Consider the following 23,444-nt stretch of genomic DNA (forward strand, 5'->3'; position numbering starts at 1 on the left):
AGGCCGACGACAACCACAGGAAGGGTCATACGCACCAGGAAGAGAAGATGTCGAAGTGTCTCCCTTCCCCTAAGTCCCTCGTTCCTTTATTCTAGCTCCCTTTTATCGGCGATGAAATACTCGGCTTTATACTGCCTACAAAGCCTGGAAAAGTTTTTGGTCACGTGTTTATGAACAAACAGGTGCACTGCCGATCTTTCCTTCCTTTCCAAATGAAAAGCCTCATCTCCACATGCCCTTCAACTCCATGGGACCCCAGATTCTTGGTGTTTGTTGTTGTATTTTTGGAGGACCCCAAGTCTACATCAAGAAGTCCCGGGGCCCCGGCTGGGAGCTACCGCTTGACACACAGCGCGTCAGAGCAGACCGGTCTCCGCCCGCCGCCCCCATCACCTCGCCCCTCGTCCCTCATTACCGCCAGTAGGCGGGTGTCCCCACTCACGAGCTCCAGCTCCGTGCCCCACGCCACACGCTTCAGCAAGGACTCCGCAGGCCGGAACGCTAGAGCTCTGGGGGCGGGGCCGGCTAACGCGCGACCTCTGACCCGCTTGCGTCTCGGCGCCGCCGGAAGCCGGCGTCGCGTCAGTAGCCGAGATCCAGCGGTCGCCTTGACGACGGTAGGGCGCTGTAGCTAGAGGTGGAGAATCTGCGGGTGTTAGCGCGCTGCGGAGCAAACTGCGAGCCAAAAGCATGAGGAGCCAGTGCCTGTGTCAGATCTGTACCTGCGGGTAAGAACCGCTGGCATAGCGGCATGGCTCGGGAGCTGCGCGGAGACCTTAGGGGACCCAGTGGCCCTTCGGGCGTCCTCAGCTTGTTCTCAGCACACAAGGAGCCGGGGACGCAGCGACGCCCCCACTCACGCGGTAGCCAGTGTGCCTTCCGCGTTCTCTGGACTGGGGTTAAACGTTCCTTGTTTGTAGCCCTGAGGACTGCTCCAAACCCACATTAGGGATGCAAACTAAAATAGCATCTGGGCCAGGTTAACAATGAGTGAAGCCACGGAGGGCTGTAAGTCTGGTAAGTGGTGGATCCGACTATAGAGTGCAAGCACCACCAAAAAAAGTAAGTAAATAAATATTTTGAAAGAACAATGGTCAAGGCCTTTAGTTTGCAACCAGTGTTACATATTCTTCCATCTCCAGCTTCCCATCCTCCAACCAAACCATATTCCCATCCTCCAACCAAACCATATTCCCATTATTCCCATTCTGTCCAGGCAACTCTCACTGTAGTCCCCACCCTGAAACCCAGAACTCATCTGTGAGTCCTGCCTAACAACCTTCCACCACCTATAAACACACTCTTTTCCTTCCTCAGCTTCACTGTTGACCCAGGGATTAGATCATTATTTGCTAAATAAATATGTGTCTCGGGGTTGGGGAGATAGCTCACTTGGTAGAGTGCTTGCCTCGCAAGCACAAGGCCCTGGGTTCAAAAATAAATTAATTAATTAAATTAAATAAATAAATATATCTCAATTCCTTGATATTTGTTAATACCTTTAAAAGGGAAAACACCTGCATGTTGATGGACAGCAGTTTCTCCACCGTTATTCATAATGAAGACTTTGTAATTACATAAAGATTAAAAGATATTAACTTTTGAGGTATGAATCTTCAGACTGTGGTGTGCAAAAAAATTTTTTTAAATTTTAATCAACTAAGCTCCTTCCCATCCAGGTGTCAGAAAATTCAGTCTTTGTTATGTTAGGGGATTCTTGTCTTCAAGCAGTGTGATGATGCAAGGAACTGAAGCATTGCCAATAAAAGAAGAATTCCTTCTGGCCTTTGAATATGGATATGATTTCCTCCTGAAAAGTCCCTTACTAAAAGCTCACATATTTCCTTCAAGAGCAACATCTCTGCTGTTTTCATTCTTATACTCTCATATGTAAGAGTCTTTGACCAAGCTAGAAGCTATAGTTATAAGGCTCCACTCAACCAACTCTTGAAATCTGGTCACTTCCTGGGACACTGACACTAGCAAAAGATTCCTCACCCTTCTCAGAAGCTCTTCTTTGCCTTTAACTCCTCTCTTAATGGAGCAGCAGAAGTGAGATCTTTACCTCTTCCTTCTTTTATTTTTTGTTGTTGTTTCAAGACCATCTTTTCCCCCTTGTGATCTAAAAGACAACTATCTGATCTCTTCCTTGAACTGTTTTTGCAAAAAGCAGGAAAATTTGTTGACTTGAGACAAATTCTCTGTCCTGATGAAATCTCCATAAGGGAATATATAAAGGTCCTGACTAACTGCTTGAAATAAAAGAAGTGAAAGAAGAAGAGAACAAGCTTGTTAGTATTTCAGTAAATTTCCTTTCTCTAGGAAGATCAAGATTTTCAGGAGACCAGGAAATATTTGAACTATTTCTGTTACCATGTCCATTTATTGGTTGAATCTTTATTTTTTTCCTCCTCACACTAAAAATTAATAGTTTCATACATCTGTTTTATTCACTAAAGGGTCAGAGCAACCATCCATCTCTAATGTATCTCTTTCAACAATATGTACATGATATTTTATGCATATTAAACTGCAATGGGGTTCTTTCATGTTAGAAATCAGAACTGGGGGATGCTAGAAAAATGTGAGGGTAATTCAAATCTTTGCTCATATATGATGAAAGATTCTGTCATTGAGACCTTTGTTCAAATGTCATATTTTCATACTCTATCCCACTTACCTGCTTCATTTCTTTTTCCATTGTACTTAGGATATACTATGTATTAGGATATACTGTGCAAGGAAGACATGGAATTGTTTTATCTTTTCTTAATACTGTCTCAGTACTGAGTTTTTACTCATTTTATATTTCCTGAATGCCATAGTAGGAGGTGAATGAGAGTGGTATAAATTAACTAAATCTTTATCTTCAATTTTTTTTTTTTTGCAGGGTGGGGGACCAGGGATTGAACTCAGGGGCTCTCAATCACTGAACCATATCCCCAGCCCTATTTTGTATTTTTTTTAGAGACGGGTCTCACTGAGTTGCATAATACCTCGCCTTTGCTGAGGCTGGCTTTGAACTTGAGATCTTCCTGTCTTAGCCTCCGGAGTTTCTGGAATTACAGGCATACACCACTGCGCCCAGCCTATCCTCAATCTTGTTAAAATTTGAAAAGTTAGTAATTTAGGCTGATACATCAAAGTTCATAAAGTTACAGATATAGCCTCCTATAAAACTTTAAAAAGCAGAAATAAGAAAAATTTTGGAAATATTGGGATAGAAGGCTTTGCTTTCCTTTATAACTCTTCAACACTGTTTAAAATGTGAATATATTTCTTTCATGGAAAGTAAAACTAAAAACATGACAAATTCCAAAGATTGGACTTTGGTTCTTATAACTCATTCAGTCATATCTGCATCTCTATGCTTGCATGACCTGTGTACCCTGCTCCTAATTCTTCCAAGAGTCTTAACTATATGTGGCACTAAGTCACTTCAGCACTTTTCCACAACTACCATGTTCAGCTGATATTCCTAAATCTCTTGAGCCTTCTGACTTCAGACTTTCTTGAACATCCTGTAACACCACCTATTTACTATTCCTTGTGCTGTAATTCTTCATGCCATCCACCAACCTCCAAATAAAGAAACTTACTTCTCATATTTTCTTCCTCAGTGTTCTTATCCAAGTTGTTTCCAATTCATCTGCAGGGCATATACATTTTCTTTAGGTTCAGCTTTACCTGATCTAAACCTGTTATCAACCCTCACCCTTGTCCTAGAGTCCCCAAATGATACCAGACCTGAGAAATTAATCTTATATTTCAGAATGATGTGGTTTTACTTTTTCGTTTGTTTGGGCTTTTATTAGTTTGGTTGTTTAAATGTTTTGTTTCTTTTTCTAATTATGCATTGAAAAACTATATTATAGTGAAAACTCCTTATAATTCTTTTAACCATAGATAACCTTTAAGACTTGTTTTTCATATACGGTTTTTATTTATTTAAAAAATGAGAGCATTTAGTACAACCCCCCCACACACACACCTTTAACTGTTTACAGTCTTACCATGTTCCAACAGCCATGCGCAAAGGTCAACCTCATGTTTTTCAACAACTGTGTCCTATTAGCTTACATGATATCTGTCCATATGTCACCAACGATGAGGATACATTCTGAGAAATGCATCACTAGGAGATTTAACTGTTGTGTGAACATCATAGAACATACTTACACTAAGATGTCGATGATGTCATCAGACAACATAATTTTATGGGACTATCACTGTATATGTGATTTATGGTTGACTGAAATTTCATTTTGTAATGCATTACTGTGTTATTTAGGGTTCTTAGTTATGGAGAATATAATCTACTCTGATTAGTGTAGACAGAAACTAAATGTATATAAGGGGTATACATAACTCATTTGAAAGAACTAAAAATAAACCATTTTCAAACTAAGATTCCAGGAAAGAAAAATGCCTGAAAATCTCACCATAAACCTGAAAAGAGCTGTAGCCTCCAGAACTACTCACCTCTACCAAAGTCAAGCAATCACCTTGAAAATCAGGAGACTGCGTAACTGGCTCCAAACTCTCTTTGCCTCTACCACAATCCATACAGACAAAGTGAATGTGGTGTCCTGCCTTTTTCCTTAGTAGCTCTGTTCTGAATTGGAGTTTTATATGAGTACATGTAATAGGTGAAACCTAAATTATATATGCAACTGGTCTGCAAGAGGTCTAGGAAATTCACTTGTTGACTTTTCGGTTTCCATAGCTTAACAAAACACACATTTCTACCACATAAGGATACTTATTTTTTTAAACATCATTGCAGAGGGAACAGGTTTTCTGGTAAAGCTGCTCTAAAGTTTATGTATTCTGAGTCATTGGAGGTCTCTGATTAAAATCTAATTACCACACAAATGTTTTTCAAGGCAAAATAATCTTTTAGTTTGTTTGTTTGCACAGGAGACATCATTGTCCACATGGAGCCACAAAGATATATGAAAATTCTGGCTTCTCTTACCCCACAACTGAATACTTGGAAAAATATCCCATGTATGGTAATGTTCTTCCACCTCGGAGTCTTAAACCCAAGCAAGAATTTCAAGCATGCCGTGGCAAAATGGAAGGAATAACTACATTTAAGTAAATATTGCATAATTATTTGCTTATATTTCTCTCAACTCTTCTTATTTTAAAAATGCTTTCCAACTATTAAATATATGTAGTTGATTTAAGGTAAAAAACATTCAAGAAGCAAGGACTAGTTAAGTCACAAGAAAAGTTAGGTTGAAAATATTGAAATGAAAAGAGGGAAATAAAAAAGTTCTTTTGATTTGTTTTTATCCCCTAAAATATCTCATATTCTCTTTGACTTTTCACTGTCATTGCCACCCAGAGGATCACAGTCACTTCCCACTGGTTAGGCCTTCTCTAGTTTTTGCATCTCTGATCTTTTTTCAATACCTCAGTCTGCCAAGATGATCTTTTAAAAATGCAAATCCAGTCCAACTAAGTCCCTACTGAAAATACTTTTAATCTTTCTTAGTATGTTTAACATAGACCATAATTCCTACCACAATCCTACGTGGTTTATTTCCTATTTGTTTCTCTAGTTTATTTTATGTTTCCATCCTGTAGGCCATTTTTCATTCCCTTTAAAATGCCAGGTTTCCCGTGCCTTGGATCCTTCCCAGATACTAATTTTTCCTACCTGGAATTTTCCCCCTCTCCTTCCCTAGTTTAATACCCAGTTCAGTCTGTAGATCTCAACTCAGTTATCTCTTGGAAAAGTCTTCTCTACACCTACCCTAGTTTTTTCAGGCTACATGAAATTTTTCGATGTAAGTTTGTTCAAGGTACCTTCATTAGATTAGCTTCAGTATTTAATGATAGTAGGAATTATGTATATTGTTTTCTTAACATCCTGTTTCCATAATTCTAGTATAATGCCTTCTGGCACATGGTGGGTTCAGTGGGTGATGAAAAAAATCTTCTTCATCCTAAGCTTTTCATTTCTATTTATTTGTATATTTGTATCTATATGTATATTTGTTAGTTTGGTAGGTTAGTTCTTTGCATCTGTTATTTAAACTTAATGTGTACACTGTATTCAAAGCACCATCTTAAGCATCAAGAATAAAAATATCAGTAATTTCAAGTCCCTTTTCGTAAGGAACTCATATGCCAAATTTTTTATAACTTATGTTTTAAAAATGCTGTAACAAATTTAATTTTTATTGTTAGCCATTTCTAGTTCATTTCAGATAGAGTTCATTCTACTTATATAGCAGAGGTGGAGATTGTCAAACTGTTGGTCTGATTCTTCTACTTTTAAAAATTCAGGCAACCCTTGCAGTAATAGTGTTTTGGTGATTCTACTTACTTCTGTAGGTGTGTTGCTCTTTCACAGACTTGAAGATTTTCCCTTGTCCTGAGGCTTTGGTATGCTTTCATATACCTGTAAGCATTAACATTGTAGATTCCAGAACTCTACCAAAAAGAATAGATAATTTTTTAAAATTTTATTTATTTATTTATTTATTTATTTATTTAGTGCTGAAGATTGAACCCAGTGCCTCATATGTGTGGTAGGCAAGTGCTCTACCACTGAGCCATGATCCCAGCCCCAGAATCTACATTTTTAACAAGTATTGTTGGTGATTCTGTTGCCAGGGACTCACTGCAATAAGTCAGGTAGTATCCTGCTCACTGGGGATGACATGGTATATAATACAGAGAAAAACTTTGCCCTGCTCATGTTTATAATCTTGCACAACCAATAACCTAGAAACAAAAAAAAATCATATAAATAAACAGGATAATTATAGGTTATAGTAAATGAGATGAAAATGAACAACTGGTCAAGATAGAGCAAATGAAAATGGATGCTCCTTTTTATTTTTTCCACTTCTTTCTTCCTTGATGCCTTAAAGGCTCATAATGGGAAGTTGAATAAAGGCTCTGCCTTCAACTAGTTCCAAATGTTAAAATTGAGAAATGTTTAACTTGCCACATTTTTCTTTTTAAAGGCAATTGTTTTTCACTTCATAGTTTTCCCAGTTGACTTGTTTAGCTCACCCTTAATAATAAGAGAGGGAAGAAAGAAAACTTTAAAAAGGTAAATAAGAAACATTCCAAATCCCAAAACTCAAAAGTCCAAATATACCAGTACAATTAAAAATTATATTTCCTAAGTCATCATCTCTCCACTTTGTAAGATAAGAACCTTAACATACAGCTTAGAATTCTTGCTTAAGATGACCATGTTGACTAGGAAGTAGAAAACTGATTTTTCTGTAGTACAAAAAATAAGAAGCCATTGTATACTTTTCTATAATGCAGAAAGAGATTATGTAAAGAACAGATGTCTGAACTTATAGAAGACTTTTGATCCTTTATGGCATTATAATTGTAGCATAGTTAGATGGCTGCCAGAGTTGGCAGGAAAATCAACCCTGTAGAAGTAGGATTTTAGACATAGCATATGTTTCAGAACATATCCGATGAACGAGACAGCATTTGCTTATTACTTCTTCTCCACAGAAAATTGCTTTGGGTGTGGAGGTATACTTTTTAACACTAACTAAACAAGTATAATCAAAGAAACTTGTAAGACGTACAAACTAAGCTTTCTCTCTACCCTTCTCTCTCTGGTTTTCCCTCACTGACTTCCTGATTGCATTTTAGCCTATTCCCCAATAGCTGATATTTGAGCAGAGCAAAGTACAATTCAGATATTTTGAGAAGATGTACGTGAGTTTCCATTACTATTCATCCATCAAATAAATATATAGTAAGCATTTGTTAAGCCTGAAGCACTGTTTTAGGCATCTGGGATACAGTATGAACAAAAGCAGAATCTCAGTTCTCACAGGTGTTCCATTCTAGTGGAGAAACCAATCAAAAACATCTCTTGAAATAAGTATCAAAGCACAACAATGATCAAAATCTATGAAGGATAGGCACCTCAACAGCTAGAATAGGAGGTTTTAATTTGTCAGGGAGATAAGAAAAATCAGCTAAAACCTGAAGGATGTTGAACAGTGAACTGTACTGAGAGAGGAATGAAGTGCATTCTAGGCAAAGAGAAGCATTCAGCAGGAAGGAACATGGTAAGTGGGAAATTTCAAAGAAAGGCAGCTATAGCAGAGAAAGTAAGAGGGGGTGCAGTGTGAGTTGAGACTAGTGAGGAAGGCCAGGCAGAGTCTTTGGGCCTTGTTTTATTTTATCTATATTATTAGAGCAATAAGTACCAGTGAAGTTCCCTTTCTGTTTTCCTGGTGGAGGTTGTGAGGAAAAGTATGGTGGTAGGTAGATAGATAAGAGAGATAAGGAGGAGGCTAGGGACCTGAAGGCAAGAGTTACCTGATCTGATTCACATGTGAAAGAGTTACTTTGGGTGCAATGTGAAGACAAAATTGGAACTAGGCCTAAATTGGATATAGGTCAGTGAGTTCAGGAAGGTTGGAGTTATTTTATGAGGCTATTATGAAAGCTTTGGCTATTATGGTTTGATGATAGAGATAGAGAAGAATAGTTAGATTTGAAGATATTTAGGAGGCAGAATTAACAGGATTTGATGAAAGACTGTGTATAAAGTATGAGTCCTAGGTTTCTGACTGTGAACTGAAGAGATGTTGATGCTATTTACTAGCATAAGGAACAATTACAAAGACCAGATTTGTTGGGGAGAAATGATTTGGAGCATATTGAGTTTTGAGGTGCCATTGAGTATCCAAGAGGCTGTGTACATACTGATATGGAGTGCAAAGAAGAGTTCTAAGCTGAGGTGTAAATTTGAGAGTCATTTCTGTAAAGGTAGTAATCAAAGCTTTAGGAGTTGAGGAGTTGTCCTCAAGAGTGAATTTTGAGTGAGAAGAGGAGTGTGCCCAAGCCTCAGGAACTCCAACATTTATTCAATGATTGCCTAGAGGTGAAAGAAGCTGCATAGATGAGAAGAAATAAATCAGGAAGGCAGGAAGGGAGAATTGCCTGGATAGAGAGTATGTGGACAACAATGTCAGTTACTGCTACAGGAGTCTAGTAAGATGGGTTCTAAAAATGTCAGATGGATTTAATCACAAGAAGTTCTTCTGAACCTTAGAACTGTATTAGGTCAGTGACAGTGCTAGACTGAAGTGGACTGAAGAGGTAGGCTGAGGGCTGGAGTTGTGGCTCAGTTGGACTGGGGTTGTGGCTCAGTGGTAGAGTGCTTGCCTAGCATGTGTGAGGTACTGGGTTTGATCCTCAGCACCACATATACATACATATTACATACATACATAAATAAAATAAAGGTTCATCCACAACTAAAAAAAAATTTTTTTAAAGGTAGGCTGAAGTGTTTGAGAAAATGTCATCTAACAGTCTTAAGAAGTTAAATTGGAAATAGGAGAAGGGATTCAGTGAGTTTTTATTTTTTATTTTTTTGAGCCTGTGGTACATGCAACAAATAGTGATTGATATAAAATAGTTTAATCATAAAATGGGTGACGTGGCCAGAATCCAAAAGAAAAAAGCAATTTTGAAGGCTTGGAATGTTAGTTAACAGTAGCTAATATTGCCCTTACTATGTATCAAGCACTTTGCTAAGTATGTGTGTATCTTTAAAACAATCCTGTAATGTAGGGTTATTGTCCCATTTTATAGGTTTATTGTCCCACTTTATATATGAGGAAATGAGCAAAACAGGTTAACTGTGTTAGCCAGCGTTGTACAGCTAGTTAGTGAATGACAGGGCCAAGATTTAGACCCAGGCTTGGTACACACCATTTCATCAAACTACCTCAGTAGTCTTCTGTCATATACTGTTATGTAATCTCTAGGGGGACTGGATTACCATCTGGCTCCCATTCATGGAATGGGGTTCTGAGAGATCCAAATATGAGTAGGACTCATACTGACACTATGAATGTGATTTATGTCTAAAGGCAAGAGTTATTTATTGTCTAAAATTGAGTGGGACAACAACATGACTTCAATAAGAAGATAGTATGCCCAAATAGTTTATTGGCATCTTTGTGTAGGATCAATAATGATTTTGACAGTGGAAACAGGGAGTTGTTTTTTTTTAAATTTTGCAATCTTTCACCTTCAATTACTTGAGGATTTAATTTATTTCAGATTGAATTAATTGAGCATCTCTTGTTTTGATGTTTTAAAAACCAGAATTTTTGACATGTTGCTCTTAAGATATTTAGTCCCCTGATAGGACCTTATAAAGGAATTCAATTAATTCATTCAAATTCTTTATCAGTTATTACCATTTTAATATTTTAAACTTTTCAGGTAAGAAGCAACTGAAATTTTCAATACTAAGATCATTGAAATAAACGATCTTATAAGGCTGTGTTTCAAATTTATATATTTCAGATCAGATTATCGTCCTTATGAAATAGTCAAACAACCCCGCCACATACCAGAAGAATATAAACCAAAACACGGGAAGATTGATTTTGGTACTACCTACAAACGAGATTTTAATTCTTATAAAGTGCAGCCTGTGGCAATAGTCCGACCTTTGGAAAGACAACAAGTTAAAAAAGGAAAGTTGGACACTGTCCCAACCTATAAAGGTAACTTGCCATTTCAAAAGTAAAAGAGCCAAACAATTAAAGCTTCCAGCTTTGACATCTAATGTCAAACTAATTTTGGTGTGTTGTCAAACGTATCCGCCCATGGTTTAGGAAATAACTTTTTCTTTGGTGTAAATAGTATAAAGCAAGCAAACCAACAAAAAACCCAAACACCAATTGACTAATGGAGAGAGTTCTCCAGATTCAGCCCCTTAATTAATTTTCCCTATCTTAAAACATAAAAGTGATAGCTTTTAACAAGGATTATATCATATATTTCCCTTTCTTCCCAACCCTACAATGAGTTAAAACTTTATCAAGAATGATTGGAGTCTTTGGAAAAGTCAAATAAGTAGCAACCCTGTTCTGCATTCAATTTCTGAAAAAACTTTTAAAGCAAAAGAATTAATAATAGATGGACCAAAATATTTTTTATATTGATAAAGATCAGGGTGAGGGATAAAGCTTCCATCTATAAGCAAATGTTTCCTGATACCGAACCTTAGAATAAATTCAGTTGTCTCCTGACACAATGCTGGTTTACCAACTTAGGGGACCTGCTACAGTAAGACTTCTAGCGTGAAAGAAATGTAAGAATACCTCCTACTCCTGGTAACTAACTTGAAAACATACTGGGCAATGTATGGCCAGTTTTTCTTTCCAAAAACTTATTTGATTTTAAAATACTATATTACTTTTGAGGAATCAGGGTGGTCTTCATTTAAAAAGTAATAGGCTAACTTGATAATAGATATATTTCTATATTTTTCTTTATAAATAACATAATTGCATATACACTCTTTCCATTAGTTATGTGAAATAGCTGAATGGGTACATCCTAATATGAAAACTTTTTGTGAGAGTAATGCCAATAATCAGGTGATAGCTATATACATATTTTTTCTGCAGATTTCACATTTACCAGTTTAATTGGTAAGTAAAGTTCATGGTATCCATTTACTGTGGTCTGTAAACCTGTTGAGGGAAGTTAGGAACAGTGTTCTTTCTGATGTTTAAAGCTGTGAGTACATAAGACACTACACAAGGAACAAATTTTGAAGACTGTGAATATGGTGTGTTACAATCAAATATAGCATATAGTATTAGCTGAGATACAGATTTTATATGTGTGGGTACAATGTACAGCACAAAATATGATGTAAAAGATAATTGATGAAAGTGATTCTACTTGTTATTTTATACAGTAATATTTTCTTTTTTTTCTCTGTAAAAGCTATAAAAATATAAGTAATATTGATGATGTCTCCTGATGGTTTGAACATATATACGAAATTCCCTCCTGCATTTCTATCTCTGTCTTTCTCTCCAACCCCAGTTCTGGCTTTCCATAAACTGTTTTCTATGGATTCCCATATTTTCACTTCCATAATTCAAGACTGAGGAATCCTAGGTTCCCTCTAACCTTCTAGATCCTGAACTTTTCTAGTCAGGAAAGGTTACATTTTGTACTTCCCGATTTTCAGGCATGAGGCAGCAGAAATAGCAAGGGCCAAGGCTGTACTTATAATGCTATGTAAGTGTACTGAAGGGGTTTTTTTTAGATTCCTACTTAAGGGCAGATAACTATAAAATCTAAGAGAGCACAGAGGAAAGACAGAAATTATATATGATAAAGAAATAAGTAACCCTCATAATGGTAAGCAGAACAACACTTAAATTCTGGACAGGAATTTTTGTGAAACAAAATGTATCTGCTCTCCTAGCACCCTCAGCTTAGAAATTTATTCATATTAAAATGTAAATGAAAATAAGCCACTATTTAATTTGATAAATAGTCTTAGGGATTACCCTGCTTTGTAGCCATTGTAGGAAATAAAAAGATCTGAATTGCAGAATGGGTGTAGGTATTAAGAAATTTTATAATTGATAGCCAAGGAGATAAATGATCTATATATTGAAAACTATAAAACATTGATGAAAGAAATCGAAGAAGACACAAATAAATGGAATCTATTCATAGATTCAAAGAATTAGTATTGTTAAAATGTCAGCACTACCCAAAGCAATCTATAGATTCCATGTAATCTCTATCAAAATCCCAATGGCATTTTCACAAAAATAGAAAAAAAAATTCCAAAATTCATGTGAAACCACAAAAGACTCTGGTTAGCCAAAGTAACCTTTTGAAAGAACAGCGTTGGACATATTACACTTCCTGATTTCAAATAATATTCTAAGCCTACAGTAATCAAAACAGTATGGTACTGGCATAAGAACAGACTCATAGACCAATGGAATAGAATCAAGAGTTCAGAAATATACCTAGGTATTAATAGCCAACTAACCTTCAACAAGAGTACCCACAGATACATAATGGAGAAAGAATATTTTCTTCAATAAACCATGTTGGGAAAAATGGGTATGCACATACAAAAGAATGAAATTATACACCATACACAAAAATAAACTGAAGGTGAATTTAACACTTAAATATAAGACCTGAAAATGTAAAACTCCAAGAAGAAACAGAGTTCCTTGACATTGACCTTGGAATGATCTTTTAAATATGACACCCAGAGTACAAAAAACAAAAGCAAAAATAGACAAGTGGAATTACATCAAACTAAAAAGTTTTGCACAGCAACATTGGGAGAAAATATGATTAGTATACAAAATGTATAAGGAAATCACATGATTAAAAGCAAAAAAAAAAAAAAAAACCTAATTTTTTTAAATGACCAAAGGATCTGAATAGACATTTTTCCAAAGAAGATATACAGGTACATGAAGAGCTACTCAACTAATATCAGGAAATACAAATCAAAAACAAACTGAGACATCACCTTATACCTGTTAGGATGGGTTTTATAAATAAAATAAATTTTAGTAAGGATGTAGATGAAAACACTATTCCTTTTGGTAGGAATGTAAATTGGCATGTCCATTATGGCAAACAGTTTGATGTTCCTCAAAAAATTTAATAAAATAGAACCTTGTGTGGTTCAGAAATCCCTCCTCTGGATGTATACCTGAAAAAAAAAATGAAATCAGCATCTTAAGAAACCTACACTCCATATTCATTGCTGCATTATTCACAATCACCAACATGGAAACAACCTAATTTTCCATACAAGGATGAATGGATAAAGAAATTGTGGGTGTGTGTGGTAAAGCAAGAAATCCCTTGTCTGAAATGCTTGGGACCAGATGTATTTCAGTTTTTTTAAAAAAAAAATGAGACATCTATGGAATGGGACCAAAATCTAAACATAAAACTCATTTATGTCCCAAATATACTTCATGCACATAGTCCAAACATAGTCTTATACAATATTTTTAGTGTGTCTGTGTTTGACTGTGACCAGTTACATGAAGTCAGATGTGAAATTTTCCATGTGTGGCCACATGTTGGCATTCAAAAATGTTTGAGTTGTGGAACATTTCAGATTTTTGGATTAAGAATATTCAATTTGTATGTATGTATATATAAAATGGAATATTATTCAACCTTAACAAAGGAGATCCAGTCACTTGTGGTGGCATGAATGAGAACATTTTTTCTAAGTGAAATGTACAGAGTAGAAAGAAAAATACTGCATCATCTGACATATGTAAAATCTAAAAATGTTGAACACATAGAAGCAGAGAATAGAACTATGGTTATCAGGGGCAGGGAGGTAGGGAAAAATGGGAAAATGTTGGTCAAAGGGTACAAAGTTGTATTTATAAAGCCAGGCATGGTGGTTCATGCCGTAACCCCAGCAGCTTGGGAAACTGAGTCAGGAAGATCACAAGGCCAACCTAGGCAACTAAGCAGGACCCTATTACAAAGTAAAAAATAATAAGTTGCAGATGTATAGTATGAATAAGTCTAAGGTCTAATGTAAGTTTATGATGATTATAGTTACTGGAAGCTGAGCCATACTAAAAATAAATAATGTATACTACAAGGGTAGTATATAATTCATTAACTCAGGAACAATCAGTACTTCAAAAATTTATATTTTGTAATATATCATTTCAGACTAGACTATGAATGCATTGGAGACTAGTGATTATGGATAAACAGAAAAAGAATATCCCAAAATCTGGTATGAAATAAGCATGTAATCATAGAGCCAGAAAAATGAAAGGATTCATTAGCGGACATGATGAGAGCTAGAGGGACTTAAATGTAGTTTGTAAAGAGCCAAGTGGATTGCCAGGCTGTGAAACTTGACATTTTTTTTTATAGCCATTACAAATTTTTGTAAGTTCTGGATACAAAAGATGGCAGAAAGTTATTATTTCCACTGCAACACCTTTTTTAAAAAGTATAGAATTTTTAAAAAATGCTTATATTTTAAAACTGACTTTGGACAACTGTGGAGGCAAATAAAGGCCCAGAGAGAGAGGAGCCTTCCTAGATAAGATGAAATGGCCAACTGTTTACTTCTGTGGCAGCATTTGTCAAGTCTAGTCCTAGGCTGAGGATTGATCTTGGTATAAGCAGAGTCACTACTGTGGAAAAACAGTGGAATATTTGAATGTGGGCAGGTTTGACAAATTGGACTATAGAAGAACCCCAGATGCATGGCAGTTTTCCTTGTGGGATATTGATTGAATGTTTAAAGATCATGATGGGCTAAGATACTGGGCCAAAATACTCCCACAGAAAATTCTCCATCTTACATGGGAATAGATGCTTAAGAAGAAAAAGTCTCACTAGAATGAAGACCCTAACACACAAACTCACCTCGAGTCTTGTCCTTGAGACATTTAAAACTAGAGGAAGACTGTATCTAACTAAAGATGCCATTGAGAGCTGAGCTAGCTCAATTCCTAACTGGAGTAAAGGAATCTACCCTACATTCTCTGCCTACTAGAAGAAAGAAGAAACATTGATTTAGTTTCTATGATCATGTGCAATATTCATCATATAGTAAACTATCATGAGACCTGTGGAAAAAAACAGGAAATATTTGAAGAGATAATGGTCAAGAGATTTCCAAAATCCGTGATAGAATCAGGCCATAGATTCAAGAAACCCAAAATAGATAAACATAGAAAATTATCCCTAGGCAACTATTGTCAAACTTCTTAAAACAAAATGAAGATGAATCCTTAAAAATAAGAGAAAACTGAGTGCAGTGGCAAATGCCTATAATCCCATTGCCTCTGGAGACAGTAGGAGGAGTATTTCAAGTTTAAGCCCAGCTTCAGCAACTTAGTGAGACACTGTCTCAAAAATTAAAAAAGAATGGAGGGTATATTCTCAGTGGTAAAGCAACCCTGGGTTTAGTACCCAGTACAAAAAAAAAATTAAGTAGACAAAACCCCAAACATTTATATCTGACTTTTTTAACAAATATATACTTTTACAGAAACTATGGAAGCCAAAAGACAATGGAATGACATCTTTAAAATGCCAAAAGGATGGGAGGAGAGAACCTTAGTATTTTAAACTCAGTGAATCCTAGAATTTATAAATAGTGAAAATATCCTTCAAAAAAATAAGACAAAGTAAAAATGTTTTCAGATTAAAAAAAAAAATTCATTAGCAGTAGACCCTTACTACAAATTCTTCAGGTTGGAGGAAAATGATTCCAGACAGAAGTATGAAATGCATTAAGGAATGAAGCACACATAAATGGAAACTATTTGGATAAATATAAATTAATATTGACTTCTTCAAGTCTCAATAATATCTATATTTTTCACACAATTATAGAAGTGAAATAGAACAATGACCAGGGATGGAAGGTATAATTGAAATTAAACTGTTAAAAAATCATACCATTGTTCTAGAAATGTTAAGAATATCAATTTTAAGTTTGACTAGGCCAAAAGATTCCATAGTACACCAAAATACACATTTTTTATTTTGCACATACAGAAAGTTATAATTAAAATTCTAATAGAGAAAAATGGAATAACAAAAATACCCTTTATTAATCTAAAAGAAGTTAGGAAATAAGGGGCATAGAGAAAATCAAATATAAATAATGATACAGTCAACTTAAGTTCAGCAAAGTCATTTGTTATATTAAATGTAAATGAAGGGACTGGGGTTATGGCTCAGTGGTGGAATGCTTGCCTGGCATGTATGAGGCACTGGGTTCAATTCTCAGCACCACATATAAATAAATAAATAATAAAGGTCCATTGAGAACTAAAAAATATGTTTTAAAAAATGTAAATGAACTAACCATTGAATTAAACTCAAGGATTGATTTTTCATACATTTAAAAGATTATTAAAAATGTATACCAAGAATTGATAAAAATAAATGAAATGGACAAATTATTTGAAAAGTATAACTCACCCAAAATCAAGAAGAAAGTCATAACGTCTTTATATCTGTTAAATTAATTTAAGGAGTGAAGATGTAATTTAAAACTATCATACAGGAAAATTCAGGATTTCCAGCTTCCAAATATGACACAGAACACTGAAAATAGTGTGTTCTCAACGTAACAAATAAAATAATTTACACAATGATAAATGTCCATGAATCCTTCAGAAAGCTGAGATCACAAGTCATCCTACCCACCTGAAATATAAAGAAAAACAACTGCCTCAAAGTTGAGACAGGATGCATGTACATTTCCCATGGAGCAATGCCTAGAAAGCAGGCTGACTGGCATGCAGAGATTTAAGTTTTTCTTTTTTTTTTTTTAAACAAATTGTTAAAGACTAAGTGTAGGCTAGTGTGAGAGTATAGGTACCCAGAGAGCTTCAGACACTCTTCTCTTTGGATGCTCACTGCATCTTAGTTAGAAAGATTGAGGGAAAGACTAGAGATCAGAGGAAGCAGGCATGGAGAGAGCAGTCATCACTGTGGGAAAGGCTGAAAACTCCATTTGAATGCCTCTGACCTACAGAACAAAGCATCAGCCTATTGCAGGAAAGGGATCACTCCCCAAAGAAAAAGTGAATGTCTATTGCAGCTTGTGGAAATGAAAAGGAAAAACAAGAAGCAGCAGCAACACTAACTCAAGAACAGGAGATTGTCCAGGAACCAACCCACTACAGTTCTGCTACATCAGGGGATGGGACAGGAGCACTGAGAGAACTCTACTTCTGAGACCCAGAGGCATAGGACCTGCTGAAGACTGAAGCTGGACAACACTCCAACATCATGTCACTAAGCACTGGATAACAACTGCAGTTTACCTTTGTTAAAGAGCAGGATATGGAGAGAGACATTTTCTCTGAGGTGTAGATATAGAGAGAAAGTCTAAAGCTGAGAATGGAATGGGTAATGAAAACACCCTCCAGTAAATCAGACTCTAGCATGAGCACAAGTTGATGCCAAAAGAATTTGAAGCTGGAGATGCACTGAAGGTAAGCATAACAACAAAACCCAAACCCAGCTTGACTGTGAATTGGACTGACTTCACTCACTGAAGATCTGGTAGATGAAGGTATGTATCCATCTCTAGATATAAATATTATTTGTGCTACATACAATATCCTGCTTTCAAATACAAATTATAAATTATACAAAGAAAATGAAAAAGTAAGAAGGAAGGAAGGGAAGGGACTGTCCAGAGACCAAATCCAAACCAGGTTCAGACATTGGAACTATCCAAGAAACTTATTTTTTAAAAAAATGACTAGTACCTAAAAGCTATAGTTAGTGGAAAACACACATGAACAAATGAATTTTAGCAAAGAGATAAATAAACTATAAAGTAAAATGGAAATAACTAGAAATTAAAAATAAACAATTACCAAGATAAATATGCCTTTCATAGTCATATCAATAGACATAACACAGTCAAGGGGGAAAATTCAGTAAACCTGAGGTATACTGAATATAAATTACCTAAACCAAAACATGGAGAAAGAAAAATGAAAAAAATAAAACAGAACATCCAAAGCTGTGGGACACTTTTTATCTGACCTAACATCTATGTATTTGGAATCTCAGAAAAAGAACAAGATAGAAGAATTGTTGGAAGATACAATAGAAAAGAATTTTTCCGAAGACAATGAATAAAAACAAAGTTTAGATTCAAGAAGGTTAGAAAACCTTGGGCAAAATAAATTTATAAAAAGAAGAAAACAAATCACCTAGAAACATTCTGACTTGAAAATGAAAAATGAGAAAATCCTTGAAGCAACTGGGTTGGGGGAGACATATTACATAAAGAGGAATAAAGAGAGAACACACAGACTTTATGTCATAAACAATCAAACTAGAAGATCATGGAGTTAACATCTTTAAAATGCTGAGGGTTAGAGATTAGGGAAAAACTGTCAACCACATTCAATCCCCATTGAAATTCTCTTTCATAAATAAAGTCATTTCAAACAGCTGAAATGAGAAAATTATCAATAAAGATTCACTACAAGAAATTTTAAAGAATATTCTTTAGGTACAAGGAATATGATACCAAAAACTTGTTCTACATAAAAATGAAGATCTCCAGGAAAGATTAAAATGGAGATTAATGTAAAATAACTTTTGGAGCATAAATGAAGATAATTTTGCATTATTTTGTATGATATATAAAAATTAAAAGTATAGTAACAGTACAAAATAGAGGTAGGAGTTAGAAGTTTACTGTTGAAAGGTTCTTAGATTACGACCAGGCTCTCTCCATGATTGAGTCTATGATGGATTGCACATACTATGGTGGACCTGTAAGACTATACCACCTACTGATGTCATAACCATATTAGTCTAACACTTAGTCTAAACAACACTGATGTTTGCAGAATGACAAAATTGCCTAATAATACATTCCTTCAAATGTATTCCTGTCCTTACTTGATGCATGACTGTGCATGTAAATCATAATACTGTTACTTATAGGTAGATTATGATTAATTAAAATATGTACTATAAACTTTAAGGCAAGGAGCACCTTGTGGACAGTTCACCATATCTGTATGATTGTGTGGAACAATAGAATTTTATTGAAATCTCTGATTTCCCTTTAGTTACTGCAATATAGTGTTATACTTTTTTATACTTTAGCTTTAGGAACAGAGTTTCCTTCATGGTACTTGAAGATTTAAAAAAGAGAGAAACTTTGTGGTACAGCTTCATGTGAACTGCAAATGGAATGCAGTCAGGTAGAGGGAGCTTGAGGCAAGAGCTTCTTCCTCACCTCTAATGAGCTTCACGGTCTCTCTCATGGCATCTTTACTTCCTTTTACACCTCTTGTCTGATTGCCATCCTACTAACTGGGCTCTTCTGCCTATTTATCATTTCTGTTTTGTTACAAGTCTGTCTTGAAATAACTTCAGCGTGCCATACCTTTCCAACTGTACTTCATGGCATCCTTTATAGCTTCTTCTCCCATCTGGCTCTTAGTTTCAGCTTCAGGTTCACAAAACAAGATTGCTTAATCTAGCTTATCTTTTCTTCACAGTTTGTTTCATAGGTATCTGATAACCTAAAGCGTTTTTGCTCTTGGGTCAGGTGCCCACTCTCATCCAAACATCAATAGCTTAATTATTTGGTCCAATTCTTGACTACTTTGGCATAAATGTCTATGGATGAAGAATCTTTCCCTTCAAAGGAGAAATACTCCACCTAATAAGTATTCAAGGTCTGGCTATTTGAGTGCACATTGCATAGATTTTACTCCATATTCTAATGCATTACCTTGTTTAAAAAACCTTGCATTTTATAAATTAATTTTTGGTATTTATAGAAACACATTTTTGGGTGAAGTCAATTTTATAGTATTCCTCAGATTACTAGCTTTACTTATCTAGAAATAGACAATCTAAATAATCCTCAGTTGAAATACAAACACATGAATTTTCCATCCATGATCCAGGTAAGCTGCAGGAAGCAGACTTAAGGTATTGAATTTCTAAATCTCAGAAGTTGGTTCCTATGTTCACTTCTAAATTCTACATACAATTTTTTACATTTAGAAATTTTACTTTTTATTAGTGCATTATAGTTATACAAAATAGTGACATCATAAATACATATAACAATTTGCTCTTAAACATTTTTGATGGTACTCAGTTCAGGACACTGGCCTCTAGATGGTGCTTTATCTTTTGGGAATGCCTGAAAGTTCATTTCATGAGGAAGAAGAATTGAAATGAATGATACCGCTGGGATAATACTAGTTACCCTGTGTCTTTGCTTGAGGAGTCCCATAGGTTTCCTAGACTACCAATGAGTTGACATTTCCTCTCTTTAGAGGAGCCCCTCCAAAGCAAGGAGTAGACACACATCACCTATGCCCACACAGAACAGGTGATTTACATTAATTCCTGGATTTGATGGCTTGCTTTATCATTTTGTAAGTTATAGTGAAAATTCTCTCCAGTTCCCAGGATTGAAACCATACCCTTCTAAACTCTGTCCTCACAACACAGTCCTTTTGACTTTCAATAATAATCCACAAATGGGCTCAGATGTGCCATTTCCTTGTATGTAATCAGGTGAAGCTGGAAATGAAACTTAGGTGTGCTAAAGTGGAGAGCTGGGTAGAAGAAGGTGGAAATGAAGAAAAAATAACAAGTATGAGGCCATCAGAGTAAATTCATACTTGATGCTAGTGTTTGGATTTCTGTAAAAAGGATGTTTGGCAATGAGAGAAATCATTCATGATTCTTAAAAGGGAGTTGTTTCCTTGAGCATTTAAAAATGTTTTATTTGTTTTAATTTTTAAGATGATTATAGATCTTGGAGCATTCAGAAAAGTGAACTTTATAAACCAGAACACACTTACCATCCCCCAACTGTGAAATTTGGAAATTCAACTACCTTTCAGGATGACTATGTTCCTCAGGAGATTAAGCCTAGGCAAAGCTTTAAGCCCTTCTCTGTGGTCAAGTGTTCTACAGCCCCTTTTAATGGTGACACAAGTCATCGCATTGATTATGTACCTCATCAGCTAGAAATCAAGTTTGCAAAGCCAAAAGAAGTTTACAAGCCAACTGACCAACCTTTTGAGGATCTCACAACTCACCAGAATGACTTTCAGGGTCTTGTTGGTGAAACTGCAAAAATCTGCAGACCTGCCCACACCAGAGTAACCCAAAGTGCTCAATTTGAAGGAAGCACTGAATTCCGGGAAAGTTTCCAACCATGGGAAATCCCAGCACCAGAAGTCAAGAAAGTACCAGAGTATGTGCCCCCTACAGGCAGCATGCAGTTAAACAGCACAAGCCACCTCGACTATGTTCCCTATCAGGCCAATCGTGTTGTTCCCATCAGGCCAGTTTCTCACAGAAGAAAAAACAATTTTCCTTTCCAAGGAAAAAGCACCATGAAGGAAGATTTTCCAGTATGGGAAATTTGTCGTCAAGGACTCATTAAGCAGCAGCAGCAGATTCCCAACCCTTCTGGAAAATTTGATGGTTTGAGCACTTTCAGATCTCACTATGTGCCACATGAATTGATTCCAACTGAGAGTTGCAAACCTTTAAATGTTGCTCTTAAGAGTTCTGTTCCATTTGATGATATCACAATGTACTCTATAGAGTACACACCAAAGAAACAGGAAATCTGCCCAGCTAGCTATCCCTCTCCTCCTGGTTATGTATTTGAAAATACAAATTCCCAGGGCCATAAATTCTTCCGCAAGATCACTCCTGCAGTGAAAGCCTTCTAGTCGACAAATTATATTTAAAAGGAAGCTAACTATAAGGTGTTGGTTTTTCAAGGGAAAAACTAATTTTAATAGTAAAAAAAATGAAAAAGATTTTAACAAATGATTTTTTAGATTTTTAAACAAAATGGGAAAATGTATTATAGGAGATCAGAATCTCAAAATCCATTTTGTACTGATATTTTAACCGAGATTGTTCTTTAACTTGCATTTCTGAATGTTGAATAATGTATATTTCCATCTGAACTACCTTAATACCTAGCATATTGTTTGATATTTTATTCTCAATCTATTATCATTTGTACTTCTGTTTATAATTATGGCAGTTATGTGGTATTCACATACTGATTACCACTTATCAAGTACACTGGGACCATCTAGAACAACACTGAAAACAACACATGAATTTCTCTTCCAAAAGAGTAGGATTCAGTTTCCCCAAACTTCAAGGCACCCACATAGTGTACACCAAGTCAAGTTTTGGATGGTAGTACTGGAGACTCTACACCATTCCTCACCATATTCAAGTTAGTTAGAAGCATTGCGATGGGACAGCTTTTGGGAGATGGAAATCAGAGAATGTGAGCTCAAATCCTAATACCATCAATTTCTATTTGTGCCTCCTTTGGCAGGTGGCTCAGGTCTCTGAGCTTCTTTTGTCTTCTTTGTTTTGAACATCAAATCATATGATACATCTTAATCTGTAAAGTAAAAGTACAAATATAAGGAATGATTTTAATAAATCACTCAATTGCTTTTTTTATGTTTTTACTTTTCCAAATAAGGATAATTACCTACTCAATAATCATTTCCTGGCATGTAGCAAGCATTGTAAAATAACCTATTTCACTTTGAGATTATGAATAGAATGTACTTCTGAGAGTAGTTTTGCCCTCTATAGCTTCACAAGGATCTGAGCAGTTGTTACAGACTTTGAGACCTTGGATTGGAGTGAATACCTTGGCTTGAATCACACATTTGCTAGAATAATATTAGGACGAATGATAGCTCTGAAGAAATCTTCAGGGTAAACTTAAATAGCTAGGTGCTTAACTGCTATGCCAGACTTCTGTTCAGAAAGAAGTAGAACCAGGCCCCAAAATGGGCATAATCACCTTGTTGGCCATTTCCAGTGTGAAGATAAGGGATAGGCAGGGAGGAAAAGAATGATGTCAGCAAGCAAAGTAGAATCAACATATTTATAAATGTTGAAATTTCCTAGTAAATTAAACTGACTGGGTGACTTTCTTAAATAAATGATTGCATTATGGAAGAATATGATTTATTTTAGCATAAAGTCTTTTATGGGTTCAGAATTGTTTCTAAATATATACTTTATGGAGAATAAATTCTTAAGTATTTTGTTTTAAATATTTC

At 35.7% G+C, this 23,444-nt stretch overlaps 2 protein-coding genes across 7 annotated transcripts in view; one reads left to right on the top strand and one right to left on the bottom strand.

The window, feature by feature from the left end:
• Positions 1 to 568, bottom strand: part of Efl1 (elongation factor like GTPase 1) — a 135,955-nt gene extending 135,387 nt beyond the window's left edge. Inside the window, exon 1 of one of the 2 annotated variants that reach the window (XM_047534803.1) lies at positions 443 to 568. The gene's annotated coding sequence lies outside the window, so the exon portion shown is untranslated. Of the gene's footprint in view, positions 1 to 415 lie in introns of both variants that reach the window. The other variant, XM_047534810.1, reaches the window with a different exon arrangement.
• On the top strand, positions 548 to 23,444 carry Saxo2 (stabilizer of axonemal microtubules 2). Of its 5 annotated transcripts, none has more exons than XM_047534829.1 (4): positions 550 to 1,062; positions 4,921 to 5,100; positions 10,330 to 10,532; positions 21,127 to 23,442. In XM_047534829.1, the coding sequence occupies exons 2-4, from the start codon at positions 5,009 to 5,011 to the stop codon at positions 22,068 to 22,070; spliced, it is 1,239 nt and encodes a 412-aa protein (XP_047390785.1). In that variant the 5' UTR covers positions 550 to 1,062; positions 4,921 to 5,008; the 3' UTR covers positions 22,071 to 23,442. The 5 variants fall into 5 exon arrangements, with proteins under 5 accessions (XP_047390812.1, XP_047390785.1, XP_047390795.1 ...); XM_047534839.1 differs by having other exon boundaries at positions 550 to 1,017; XM_047534822.1 differs by having other exon boundaries at positions 551 to 728.

The sequence above is a fragment of the Sciurus carolinensis genome, chromosome 2 (assembly GCF_902686445.1).
Source record: "Sciurus carolinensis chromosome 2, mSciCar1.2, whole genome shotgun sequence".
Taxonomy (NCBI): Eukaryota; Metazoa; Chordata; class Mammalia; order Rodentia; family Sciuridae; genus Sciurus; species Sciurus carolinensis.

Excerpts from the sequence above, each read along its gene's own strand:
- Saxo2 (XM_047534822.1), top strand. The coding sequence starts at position 691 with ATGAGGAGCCAGTGCCTGTGTCAGATCTGTACCTGCGG. Across the intron at positions 729-4,920 it reads TGTCAGATCTGTACCTGCGG|GAGACATCATTGTCCACATG; the intron begins GTAAGAACCGCT and ends TTGTTTGCACAG. Across the intron at positions 5,101-10,329 it reads GAAGGAATAACTACATTTAA|ATCAGATTATCGTCCTTATG; the intron begins GTAAATATTGCA and ends TATATATTTCAG.